Source organism: Stylophora pistillata, chromosome 2 (genome assembly GCF_964205215.1).
Source record: "Stylophora pistillata chromosome 2, jaStyPist1.2, whole genome shotgun sequence".
NCBI classification, from domain to species: Eukaryota; Metazoa; Cnidaria; class Anthozoa; order Scleractinia; family Pocilloporidae; genus Stylophora; species Stylophora pistillata.
Window position 1 is genome coordinate 8967118 of NC_142520.1, and position 13754 is coordinate 8980871.

General features: G+C 37.6%; 2 protein-coding genes across 2 annotated transcripts; both read left to right on the forward strand.

The window, feature by feature from the left end:
• On the forward strand, positions 1-6543 carry LOC148737015 (sperm receptor for egg jelly-like). Its single transcript, XM_088749234.1, has 7 exons — positions 1-641; positions 1062-1662; positions 2067-2237; positions 2903-3028; positions 4455-4640; positions 4913-5161; positions 5719-6543. The coding sequence occupies exons 1-7, from the start codon at positions 367-369 to the stop codon at positions 6541-6543; spliced, it is 2433 nt and encodes an 810-aa protein (XP_088605360.1). The 5' UTR covers positions 1-366.
• A 1090-nt stretch (positions 6544-7633) lies between these two features.
• LOC148737016 (polycystin-1-like protein 2) lies at positions 7634-12314 on the forward strand. Its single transcript, XM_088750785.1, has 3 exons — positions 7634-8786; positions 9534-9702; positions 10113-12314. The coding sequence occupies exons 1-3, from the start codon at positions 7710-7712 to the stop codon at positions 11783-11785; spliced, it is 2919 nt and encodes a 972-aa protein (XP_088606911.1). The 5' UTR covers positions 7634-7709; the 3' UTR covers positions 11786-12314.
• Positions 12315-13754: the final 1440 nt, after the last annotated feature.

A 13754-nucleotide genomic window follows, 5' to 3' on the forward strand; every position in this document is an offset into this window, starting at 1 on the left:
CGCCGTAAAACAGAGTTCATTTTAAGCCTCGTTTTAATATAAGTATTTCGAGTCTTATATAGAAATAGTTGGGGTGTCTCTGAGATAGGCTGTCACAGTGAGAAAAAGATCAGGATGACTAGAAGCGGCTATAATTTTGTATATTGAAAGTTTGGTAACAAAATATCGGTCACATTTACCAAGACTGCTAACAACAACAGAAAATATATTTTTTCTAAACTAAAGACAATTTTTTGCAAAACAGAACAAGACCTCGTTGCAGTAATTTCTGGTGGCGCCGAGGTAACCAGAGGACTTCAGGAAAACATAACATTGAATGCTTCACTGTCATATGACCCGGAAGATCCGCGTAGTAACCAATCAAGAATGAACTTTACCTGGCATTATGGCAAAATCACAGCAGACCACTCCAGAAAACAAGTGGAAGGGAAAGCGAACAAAGGTTTCCCAACGACAGTAAACGAGTCAGCTATATATTATAATGGAACAGCATCTGGCGAAACAATGTCCCTAAACAAGGAAACTTTGTCTCCGAATCAGACCTACATAGTTAAACTGGAAGTGACCAAGGACACTCGCATTTCCACCGTTTATCAAGTAATCCATTTGTTAGAAGGAGACCCCCCAAAAATATATCAAAGGTTAGGGATTTCCTTTGTCTTTTGCAGTTTTTGGGTTATTCGTATTGTTTTTGCTTTCGTTTATGTTGCCGTTGTTTATACCTCTATTTATTCTTGACCTTGCTTTTGCTCTTTATTTTCGCTGCTGATGCCTCTGTTGTCCTTTTCTTCCTATTTTCTTACTGGTTTTGTTAGTATTCGTTGTTTCTGCTGTCTTCGTTTTTTGTTGCTTTCTTGCTGCTGTTAATGATATTGTTGTTGCTGACATTGCCGTTATTGTTTGTTGAAGTTACTTCATTAGCAGGTACTCATATCAGTGCTACATCGCAGTCACTGTTGCTGCTGTTATTCATAATTTTAACATATGCTCTCGTCAGACAACAGGAGTTCAAAACTTTTCTTCGCTGAGTGATGGTCTAATCTTTTTTTGTCGCATTCTAGATGTTTCTTTAACTGCCAACCTAGCCAACCTAAAACGAGTCCCTTGGTTAAACTTGGAGTCCAATCTTTATGCATGGGATTACAGGGCTCTAAAATATCTTCTTTTGAATGGATACTCTACCAGCAAAAAAACACCATCACCTGGCAAAGGAAACATAATCTACGAAACATCACAAGTACACCACTGAATTCAAGCTATATTGTTATCAAAGGAGGTTCCCTTACTGGCGGAAGCAGGTATCGCCTGGTACTACTCATTACAACTACGGACGCTAGAGGGGGAATGAGTGCTTACGACATTATCACGGCATTACCCCCCACACAGGGGAACTGCTCGATCACTCCGGCAAACGGTACCTCACTGAAAACTTATTTTAATCTTAGCTGTAGCAACTGGAAAAGTAACAGCACCCCTCTGTCCTACGAGTTTCAATACAGGCTACAGAACGGTCTTTACAGTGTGTTATATCGTGGCGCTAACAACACCATAAGTGCTAAGATACCGCCTGGGAACAAGGAAGAATGCTTTGTTGTCAAGTTCACCGTTACAGTAACTGACAAATTTGGAATTTCTGCTCCCCCAGTCCCTTTGACAGTCCAGGTAGGTCGATAATTATTAATTTAATTTCTAGCATGAGATAAAGTGGGAACACATTGATTTCTTTTGGTCTCTATTACTTTAGATTAAGCTCTCTTTAAAAGGGACAAGGTTCTAAAGAAACTATAATGCTGCGCGTGGGTAGGGGAGTGTAAAAAGAGCTTTTCCAAAAACTTTTTACTGTGGCCAAATTACATTTCGTTGAGTTTGAGAAAAAATTATTGATGATATTCACCATTGGGTCGGTCCGTATTGGGAAAAACTGTGCCCTCTGTCTTGGCTTTCCAAGACCTTGGGTAGATTTTTTTACAATACGGACCTCCCAGCTTGTGAACAACAAGTATTTATGCTGTCAAACTCTCTTTAGGCGTGTAACCAAGTCGATACCTGCTTTTGACCTTTTACAGATCAAGCCATATCAGCAAGAAAACATGACAAATATCACAGACCTCCTCGTGGCAAGTTTATTCAAAGAATCCATCAACAGTGAAAACCTGAGAGAAGCGGCGCTATGTGCGAACTCTATCATACAATCAGTTTTGCAAGAACCCTCAATTGATTTGCAGGAGAGATACAAGGTATTTTTAAAAGCCTAATGCATACTTAAATAGTGAAGCAAATCTAGTTCATCGTGATCTTAAAATCCAATAAACAAAGAGTTTCCCTGGAGAGAAACAGAAATAAAATTGTATCGAAAATCATATATCAAACCATCAACTTTCGAATAACAAACAAATATATTACACTAAGTGTATTGGCATACTTTTTTAGTAAATGAGAGCCTCATATGTTCAATATCTGGAATTTGTGATGCTCAGGAATCATGGCTTACAGGTTTTATGTCTTTACATTTTTCTTGCGCCGGAACAAAGAGGGCTTCTTATGAATAGAATGTAAACGCTGTACAGCCTTGAGTTGAATTTCAAAAGAGTACTTTCAGCATCTTACCATGAAGTTTAAAATATATTCCATTGGCGTAAATAACCGGTACACATCCCTCAGTTTCAGCTTGGACGTATGTTCCAACTAGCGATGTCTTAGGATCAATCACACACTTGCGATTATATCATTTTGATAGTTGTCAGTATCAATATCATCAGGAGACCTGATACTTTGAGTATAAACATACCTTTAAAAGGATTTCAGTTCTTTGGAATGAGCCTCATGTGTGGGATATAGTCTACTTTCTTGATTCTTTCCCGCCTAAAGTAACCTTCAGTTGTACGTGTTTATTACTTTCAAGGTAATGGAGTACATCCTAGTAGAAGTTTCTTCCTTGGAAGCGAAAAATGTCTTGGACCTGCTTCAAAGCTCATCAGTTATCGGTTCTGCTCTTCAACTTTTGGATAAAGTGAACCACGTGTCACTGGTAAGTTACATAATCTAAGCTCTTTAAGATCATTGAACATGAGCTCCCTTGTGCTCATTGTTATGCTGATGACACCCAGTTATATCTGAGTTTTAAACCTAATACTACATCTCAAGACCAAGCCTTGCAAGCAATGGAGAACTGTATTGGAAAGATCAGGAAGTGGATGATTCATGATAGACTGTTAATTAATGATAGCAAGACTGAACTGATTTTAATAGGCTCAAAACAACAATTATCTAAACTACAGCCAATCAGTATCTCCGTTGGCAACTCGGTAATTAATAATAGCTCCGAGGTAAAAAGTCTAGGCTGTTGGTTGGATGCTAACCTAAGCATGTCTAAGCATATTACAAATATTTGCAAATCTGCATTCTTTTATCTTCATAACATTAGAAGCATTAAGAAATATTTACACGAAGACAGTCTCCATACTTTAGTTCATGCGTTTATAACGAATAGATTAGATTATTGTAACAGTCTTTTGTATGGTGCCTCAAAGGAACTGATAGCTAAAGTACAACGTGTACAGAATGCAGCCGCAAGACTGCTATTGAACGTTGGAAGGTACTCGCATATTACTCCTATTCTATATGAGTTACACTGGCTTCCAATCCAGGCTCGCATTAAATTTAAAATTCTTCTACTTACTTTTAAAGCGCTTCATAATTTACTTCCGTCATATATTAACAGCCTCATATCTATTAAATCAAAATCTTCTTATTGTCTTCGATCTAATGACGGTCTTTACTTAGAGCCCCCTAAGGGTAAGATGCTGAAGACATTTGGTGATCGATCTTTTCAGGCAGCAGCACCATACTTATGGAACAGACTTCCTCATGAAATTAAAATGATTAAGTGTTTGGATAAATTTAAAAAAGCTATTAAAACATTTCTGTTTAATGAAGCTTTTTGTAATCATTAACTTAGATATATTACATTAAAATAATTTATTCCTATGTATTTTTAGCTACCATTACTATTGTAAATTTTTATTTAGATATATAAGGTTTTTAATTTTTATTCAGTGTAAAGCACTATTGATCTGTACATGTAAATAGGGCTATACAACTAATTAAAATTTATTTATTTATTTATTTATTATAATATTGCTTTGGATGGGACACAACTGAAAGAATGACACATATATGTATATTTTATATTAATGTTTGAGTAACTTTGGTCGCTATATATGTCGTTTTTTTTTTTTTTTTTTTATAGCCAGACGGGCTCAAAACCCAACAGCAACAACAACGATAAAGATGAAAAAAATTAAAAAAAAAGCAAGCATAAAACACCAAGTCATACTGAGTGATTTATTGAACTTACATTAACTAACTCACGCCAGAATATCTCTACAAAGGTTAATGAAAACAAAACTGAAAGTAACCAATTTCAGCCGCTCAATCTAATTTGCACTCCATAGAATATCTCCCTGATTGCGGTCCGTTCAATGACGTCCCTTTTATGGTCTCTCGCCCGGAAAAAAGACGTAGCAGATATACACCTGACAACTAAGTCAGCAGAAAACTTGGCTTTATGTTTAAATAGCGTGTTGAAGGCAGCAGCCGTGATTGCTTCAGAGGATTCAAAATCAAGTTTTCAAGAACAGGTATTGTAGCGTACATTCATGTGGTGTCGACAAGTCTACGAATTAAATGAACACTCTTTACTAACGTATCCGTGTGTGCCAGCAAATTCTTATTTTTTCTCTTTCCACCCCACGGTCATTACTTTTTAATTCATTGGTGAGTGGTCCACAGAAGATTGCTGTTAACTTCACCGTCACTCCTTTCTTTTTTCAGATTTCGGACCTTTTTGTTTGGAACTTTTGACGATTCATAATTTTTTTATATTCTATGTCTATTTGTGTCATTTCTACAGGGTAAGATGTTAGTGAAGATTTCGATGAAGGTCCTCGATAACGTTACAGACTCATTGCTGGCCTTGACTGTCCCTGATGAAAAAGCGATAACAATCACAGCAAGGCAATTGTCCATGAAACTTGGAAGATATAGCCGCCAAAGACTTTCAGGACTGGAAATAAAAGCAGGAAAAGGGCGGTTTAGGTTACCGTCTGAAAGCCTGTTGATAGTCTCCGGAGTGAAAAAAACAAGTTTTGTAGATGCTAAGGTAGGTATTTATGCCCTAAAGGTAAACTTAATGTATTCGTGGCGAAATCAGAAAAGTATTTGTCCGCTAATACCGACGCCAGTCAAGTCAAAGTAGTAAAGTAGCACACTAGGTACCCTGAGGACTGCCTATATCCAGAGGCAACTCTAATTATTATTTTGCTTTTGACTTGTTCAACTCTAACACTTAATATAGCAAAAAGAATCGAATCGAATCAAGCTTGATTTTCTTAATATCGCCTTAAATAGATTTTAAACTTGAGTTAAAAACAGCATCAAGTCTCTCAGAAGCCTTAGTCGTCGCTTTTCGCTCTGGTCCGATATTTCTCGCTTTAAAATATTTCAAAAAAAGTGACCAGGCGAATAAAATTGTATATTTCTTTCATTGTTTTCTAAATATATATTTATTCATGTAAGTATAAAGTGCTGTTTCGGCCTTCTGGGCCTCATCAGTGCATAAGCTTACGTTTAATAGTACGACGAAATCCCTTGTAAAAACAAACAAACAAACAGACAAACAAACAAACAAACGAAGCTGAAATATTGTTACTCTTTTAGATGCTGTCATTCTCTTTCAACCCTTACACTTGGGACGGCACAAAGGAGCGAGTTGGCTCTCATGTTGCAACCCTGCTGTTGAAAAACAACTATAGCGAGCCTATTAAAGTATCTAATCTCACAGAAGACATTGTCGTCATAGTTACGCCTTCGAAACTTCGAAATAAATTTCTAGAGAAGTCATGGTATTTCACGAAATATGACGATATACGTTTCCACGAGACAAGCGTGAAATATGAAAACACCTTGCTAATCCTGGAAATAAAACCTCAAGACCCAACCCTACATCTGTTTGTCTATATGCGTTTTGGTCAGCGGCCAACATCTCAAGACCACGACCTCAATGCCACAATCTTTCAAGGCCAAATGTGCGTTTGGATGCTACGTGCGCGTGACAAAAGACAAGGACAAACAGTCTGCTCCCTAAATGCACCGATACAAGTTCTGGCTGAGCATCCAGGGAAATACTTTCTTAGCGTAAAAAATGCCAACGCCACAATGAAGTTATCTCACAAAAGACATAAAAGATCTTGTTTAGGAGAAAAGCGAGGGAAGCGCTCCTGCGTCGAAGTTAAAGATCCACCATCCACCCCACCCCAGGATGAAAATGTCCCTGTGATTCCAGTTTATGATTCCACAACAGATGAGAACTACACTCTGAAGGTGGCCTTAGGTAGTTGTGTTTACTGGTCAGAAAAGTTTGACAAGTGGATCTCATCTGGCTGTCGGGTAAGTGAAAAGTTAAAAATGAACTTTAGGACAATAATTATTGTTATAATTTTGCACTGCTTTCAACACATTTCAGAAAAGTCGTTCCTTTCTTAGTAATTTTTGAAAAATTATTACGGTATTGTAATAATCTTCATTCACTAGACTTATCATTGTATTCAGGCCAAACGTTGTTTTGATAACATTTTCCGTTGGTTCTGCTATCGTAAAAGGTCGAAAAAATTTGATAACCAACATAAGCTTAGCAGCGCCTTAAAAGAGAAAGGTACAGAGTGATAAGCAGCTGCAGCCAAAATCATTATGATAAACTTCATCACTTACATCTTCCTTTTAATTTATAATTCCAGGTTTTGGCAGCATCAGACCGATTCATAAATTGTAGCTGCAATCATTTGACATCATTTGGAGGAAGTCTTTTAGTTGAACCGAATCCTATTGACTTTGACAAGGTTCTAGTCGAGCTCCAGCAGTTACCGGAAACTGGAAATATTGCAGTAATTGTGGCTATGGCGGTGGTTCTGTTGTGTTATGTGTCTGCAATTGTTATCGTAAGGAAATTCGACAAGGAAGACGCGAAAAATGTCAGTAAAGAGCCAGATTTTGCTTTTGACCATTATTTTCACGGGGTTTGCTCTCCACTACACTGTATAACTGTTTACAACCAAGATCTCATTGTAAATTCGTACCTCCAACTGCTAAGCATTATTTTGTGAATAAGTCATGAACATTTGCTAATAGATGAAGATAAAAATTCTTCTACTTGATAAGTTTGAATATTCTCATTCCTTATTTACTGGATAATGTTTGGATATAAAAGGTAGAAACTACATATGGATCACCGTTGGGAGTTAAAGGGTTAGCAAAAAAAAGGCTTTTAATTTTTTTTTTCTTACATTATTTGCTTTAAAGGCTTGTTGAGGTGAATATGTTGATTGTGAATTAGTAGTCAATTAGATTAAACCGTCTCCAGGGTTTACCATGTATTTTTGGAATGAAACAAAAAAATCTAATTGAAAATATGAATTAGCTAGTCAAGTAAATAAATTATGCTTTTTCATTTTTTGTTTTGTTTTTTTTTTTAGGAGGAATCCCCGATCCACCTTCCATCTTCTCCAAACAGTACATACGAATACGAAATAGTGATTACTACTGGTGCGTGGAAAAATTCGGGCACGACTGCTCATGTTGCTTTGGAGATTTACGGTTCTGACGGAAAGAGTGGCATTCTTCATCTCACCCAAGAAGAGCCTGGTGCAGTTAATATGTTATTTTCTCGAGGTAATTCCGATGTTTTTGTACTTTATGTTAATAAATCACTTGGTTCGATTCAAGGACTACAGATTGGTCATGATAATTTTGGAAATAATCCTTCGTGGTTTCTTGAGGAAATTCTGATTCGGGACGTACAAACTAACCAGTCGTGGAAATTTATGGCGAATCTGTGGTTTGCTCTTGAGCGGGGAGATGGGCGCATCGAGCGAACAATCTACAAGACCTCAAATCATCTGGATTTCGGCAGTGAAGTCGCAAGACGTTGGCGAAGAGGCCTCGCGGAGTGGCATATTTGGATTTCAGTTGCAGCGAAGCTACGAAGAAGCCGCTTCACAAGAGTACAGCGGCTTTCTTGTTGCCTGTCAGTGCTTTTGACATCCATGTTTGCTAACGCGATGTTCTATAAGTTAGAAGGAAATTACGAACTGCCTATCCAGGTTGGACCGCTTAAAATGTCGTGGAGACAAGTTGTGACTGGCATTGAAAGCGCACTTGTTGTAGCACCCATAAATATTATCATAGCGTTATTTTTTCAGAAAGGAGCTGAAAAGTGTGCAACAAACAACGGCTATTGTCATAAAGGCACCTTTATCACTGGTATTGCTTGGTTTTTGTTGCTCTGTTCTTGTACTGTTTCGGCTGCGTTTTCAATATTCTACAGTCTAATTTGGGAAAAGAGTGTCAGCGAGCAGTGGCTATCTTCGATGCTTATCTCATTCGCCCAGGACGTAACAATCAAGGAACCAGTAAAGGTGTTCTTCACAGCTCTAACTATTGCAGCCATTTTAAGGATAAAGGCAAAGAGATCAAAAGTACATGCCTCTGAAAGCCCTCAGCAAGCTAAGACTGAGTACTCTAAACAAAAGTTTTGGGCACTGCAATTATCAGATGTGGAAAAGATGAGAAGACAACAAGCTAAGAAACAGAACCTGACACGTTACTTCACAGAATTGGTTGCATACCTGGTCTTCGTTTTCTTGCTAATGGTAGTGTGCTATGGAAATAGAAATGATCATCGGTACTTGATGACGAAATCAATCAGAGATGGACTACCAAGCTTCAGCAGGGTGAGTAGACGTTAGTTGATTTTGATTAATATATTGCTGAAATTTCTGTGTTTGATTGATCTTACAGCTTTTATTCCTATGTGTGGTTCCAAGTTGAGTATACAAGGAGAAATGTTACTTTGACGGCCTGCTGAAGAACTGGAAAATAAAATCGTTTATAGACAATTCAGACATTGGCTAAGACACTTTCTGCTATAGTGATTGACGTATTGAGCAAGACTGAGACTCAAGACTAAGGAGAGATTCCAAGCAAAGTGGTATAAAGTCATCAAGAGATTGACATTATATCAACCTTTGAACTCCCAAGATCCTTTTGTTAATTCTCCCCTCTTGCTGCTACACATTTCCTTGTTAATTAGTTACAAGAATTTAGTGTTAGATCAAAGCTTCAAATTCTACATGATAACTTTGAGCATTCTCATTATCTGTTTACTGAATAATGTATGGATAACTTGGGGAGAAGTTCTATGTTAATCACTTCTGGGAGATACAGGGTTAAAGGAGGATATTCAGAAAGTGGCTGCTAACTCATACAAACATCCTTGAAATAAATAAACAAAAATTAATTTTCGAGGGAATGGGGTATAATGGGAAATATAAATAATTTTGGGAATTAGAAATAATAGTCTAAAAACGGGCTTAAAAATACTTACTCGTTTGCGTGGATCGAACTTCTCATCTATCCATACAGCTAAACGTATAAACCAAACGAAATATATCTAATCTGACGATCTTGTATTAATTCAGGTGAAAAACAGCACTATGTACTGGAACTGGTTACAGAAAGTTTACATCCCAGGAGTGTTTTCCGGAAGATGGTACAACGGTCAAGAGGAGAAGAAAACAATGTATATTGGTAATAAACACTCTCTTCTTGTCGGTATGGCTCGTATAAGGCAACTCAAAGTGAAAGCGAGTAAGCATTTCCTTGTTTGTATGTTTATTTATTTATTTATTCATTCATTGTTTTCGATTTTAGTGACAAGGCTATTTACACACACACTTAATTTTACACTTTATAGTCATACACGAAAAACCGGCACTGATAGTGAAATAATAGTGTCAAATCTCTCGGCCTCTGACCATTCTAACAGCGTTGGTGACTAGGGGAAGCTGCGTTTTTTATTCAACGTAAAAGTTAGAATCGATCAACGGCATTCCTCTCCCCTTAGGTAAATTCTAAGGGTTCTACAACTATCTTTTATTTTTCATAGCAGAGATGTCCATGTCCTTTTAAAAGTACGATTGAAATGACACAAACCGCTGAGCACAATGAATACCAAAACAAGCTTCTTTGGTAATAATCTTTTGTTTTTCAAAATGCAGCACAGTGCAAAGTCCCGAACTATATCGAAGAATGTTTCGAGGGATACTCGGTAAAGAACGAAGACAAGGCCGCGTACAATAAACCAGGCTGGAGGCCTGTTGACAATGCTACGAGGAATGACGAGTTGCTACGTCTTTGCCCGAGGCCATGGCGATATCAACATGTTGAAGACACCGACACTATACCTAGGTGGGGACAGTTCTCCTATTATCATGGAGGAGGATTTGTAGCAGACCTCGGATATCAGAATCATACAGGATTCAGCATAGTAACAGATTTACAAAAAAACAATTGGCTTGACAGAAAAACTCGAGTGGTCATCGCAGAGTTTTCTACGTTTAATCCATCAGCAAATGTTCTAGGTGTTGCCACATACTTCTACGAGGTTCAAGCATCTGGGCTGAAAACAGCTTCCATGCAAACCCACAGTCTGTCAATTGATTCTACTGACACTTCCTCTCATCAGTTTTATTCGATTTGCACGTTTCTCTTCATTGTATCTGTTTTTTTGTATTTTGGGAGAGAAACCTTGAGGCTTTATAATCATCGTTCTCGATATTTTAAGTCCATGTGGAACTGGATCGAGATATTCCAAATTTTTTTCTCTCTGTTTGCCGTGGTAACTTATATGATACGACAGAGTAAAGTTATTTCAATCATGGGCAAAGTGCATAAAAACATTTACGCAAATCCAAGTTTTCAAGAAGCTATCACTTGCCAAGAAGTAGAAAACGCCGTCCTTGGTATTCTGATTTTCATCGTCACTACCAAACTCTTGCGAATGATTCGCTTCAACAACCATGTGGCTCTATTCTCCAAAACATTGAAGATGTCTGCACGATCTTTGACCTCGTTTAGTTTTGTTTTTTTAATTTTCTTTGTTGCATTTTTGCACTTCGGTGTCTTGATGTTTGGTTGTGTATCTGAGCGCTACTCTTCGATGCTAAAAGGAGCTTATTTCCAGATTGAGCTAACTCTTGGTCGAGTGAAAGCTAGACCAATCAATGAACTAGCAGAGGCCAACACCATATACGCCAGAGTATTCGCGTATTTAATTCTTTTATCTCTTACTATCCTTTGCATGAACTTTTTTATCGTTATAATGAACGATGCCCTTTCGGATGCTAAGAATGATGTGAACGGGGATGAGCTGTATGAACTTATTGATGAGCACCATTGCTCGGCCTCAAAAGAAAGAAAAAAGTTTTTAGATGCAATCAGTAACTCACTGAGTCAGTTGAGAACCTTCCAAAAATTAGAGGACGCAAAAGACAAGCATTTAGGAAACGTTGGCCTTGACTCCAAGAACAATTTGAATCTGAACTTTAATTTAAAAAGTCAGGCTACCGTAGTTTTGAGGGAGAAAAAATCTAGAGAAACAATAAGTAAACAGTGCAGCACGAGGAAACAATCATTTTTTGACAAGATAAGCAACATGTTAAAATCTCTCAAAGGTGAAAGCAATGAAGAATGCAGCAAACGTCCAAAAGAAAAGAAAGTGAGATTTCAAGAGGATGTCGTAGAGTCTTCTCTCCGTAAATTAGGCCGGAGAAAGCATGACCTGTTACAACGACTGGAGAGAATTGTTTCAGAGTTCTCAGAAGAAGACGAAGATTTTAATTTGTTATTAAAAACAGCAAAGGCTCGAAACCTCAAGGTTTATAGACAATGATAGGAAAATGTGAAAAAGAGTAAAGAACTACATCAAAAACTAAGATGAAACGCGGATACTAGAGCACAAGAAATCTTGCAGAGACGCAATTAGTTCCTCAGCGTGTCGCAGGATTGTAGCAAAAACAGGAAAAAAAAAAAACCGAACTTTGTTTTAGAGTTTTCTGAGCTGATCCTAGAGGAAGAACTTGTATACGACTTTTCATTTGAGCCAAGTGATTGTATATTAACATTGCCCGTACTTAAGATTTGAAGGCCTGTATTCAAGATTTGAAGGATGATATATGTGTCTTAGAGTTTCATGATACTTGCTGTAAATATTTTTAATCACTTTTATTCTTAGTAACTGGGGATTTCTCTTTCTCGTATTCAACATTTTTATTCGTTTTATTTATTGTATTGTAATGATGAAATTGATTAGGTGTGTTCATTGAATTGGACTTACTAATTTATTTCTTTAGCGCTTTTGTTCGGAGAAACTAGCACCACCCATGCTTCGCTGAAATTCGAACGGAAATAAAGTTATGTATTGACATCATGTTGCTGGTCTCTAACGTGTTGACCCGCTCTTCCCTTATGCTTGTCCAAGTTTCTACGACACAGACACCAGGAGGATGCTGAGAATAATGAACGAGATGTGGTTCGGCGCATGTTAAAAAGTTATTTTAATTTGGAGACGACACAGTTATGCATTTTTCAATTCATAATCGTTTTGTCGTGACAGTCCTCTTAAACAGCTTTTAACAGAAATTGTCTGTTCTCCCTTTATACTTTGCTGGTAACGACTTAGCCCCTCACGGTTCGCCCTGAAAACCATGGGTTCCCCTTTAATATGCCACTCCCCTACTAGGCCATTAACAATGACTGACTCCAACAAGGGACATTTCACGCGTCCTTGGAGAATTATACTAATAGCGAAATCATGTTGTGGGCCGCCGCCGTCGCGAAACCTATAGTCCCTGGTGAGCAATATGGTGCTTCCTGGGGAAGTGACACCTTTTTAGTCACTGATTCCATGGTTAGCTTCAGCGAGCGCGTTCTTGGTTGTCAGAACCACATTCGTTCGGCAGGTTTTCGGGTTGAGCCGCATAGAGGTATCTGAAACTGCCTCTTGAAAATGTTGTGTCCGGAGAGGAAGTTTAAATCAAAACTCTTCGTTGGAGAAGCGTCGGAGGAAGAAGCATGTACCCATATTCTGACACGAGCAATGAAAGCGTAAGGATTTTTTTCTAATATATCTATTAAATAACTATACTATATCGTAATATTAACGCACAATTAGTTTGCAGTAAGTACATTTACAATGCTACGAGTTTCAACGAGGAATTTTCACAGTAGATGCTTTCAGCGACAGATCAACTCGTGACAGGTTTATCTTTGCGTTTTCTTTTCAATTCGGCTCCTGCTTCTTTAAATTTTTAAAAACGACACCCGTATCCTGTAGAAATTAACGAATTACACCCCAAAGACAGAATGAAAAAAAATGGCATAGTACTTATGTTTTCCATCGATCTCATTACAGCAGTATGACATCAGTCGTCACAGTTTTAATTGTCCTATTTCCCAATGAATTCGCTTTGTAAAATGGATTGTTTCCGAATTGAAAAACCTTGTAATTTATATATATGATAAATTATATCACCTGAACTGCTCTTCATCGTTTAAGTGACCATAAATTTAATATTGAGGCTAAATAGCTCAGGTGCATTAACAAATTACAGTTTTCAGTGCCAATCAATTAAGTTCTTTGGAGATCTTGTATAATCGGTGAAAAACAACTAACAAAACAACAATGCTGCCATTTGTAAAGCATAGCTGTATATTTGTCAGAAGAAAATATCCAACTTTGGTCCGATCGAGAGGCGAACATTTTTTAACTCACGAGTAACTGTCTAATTCATAGCCAAGCTTGCGGCGCGTGTAGCGAAGACCTATTCTTAAAACAAAAACATAGAAAAAATGGTAATAGG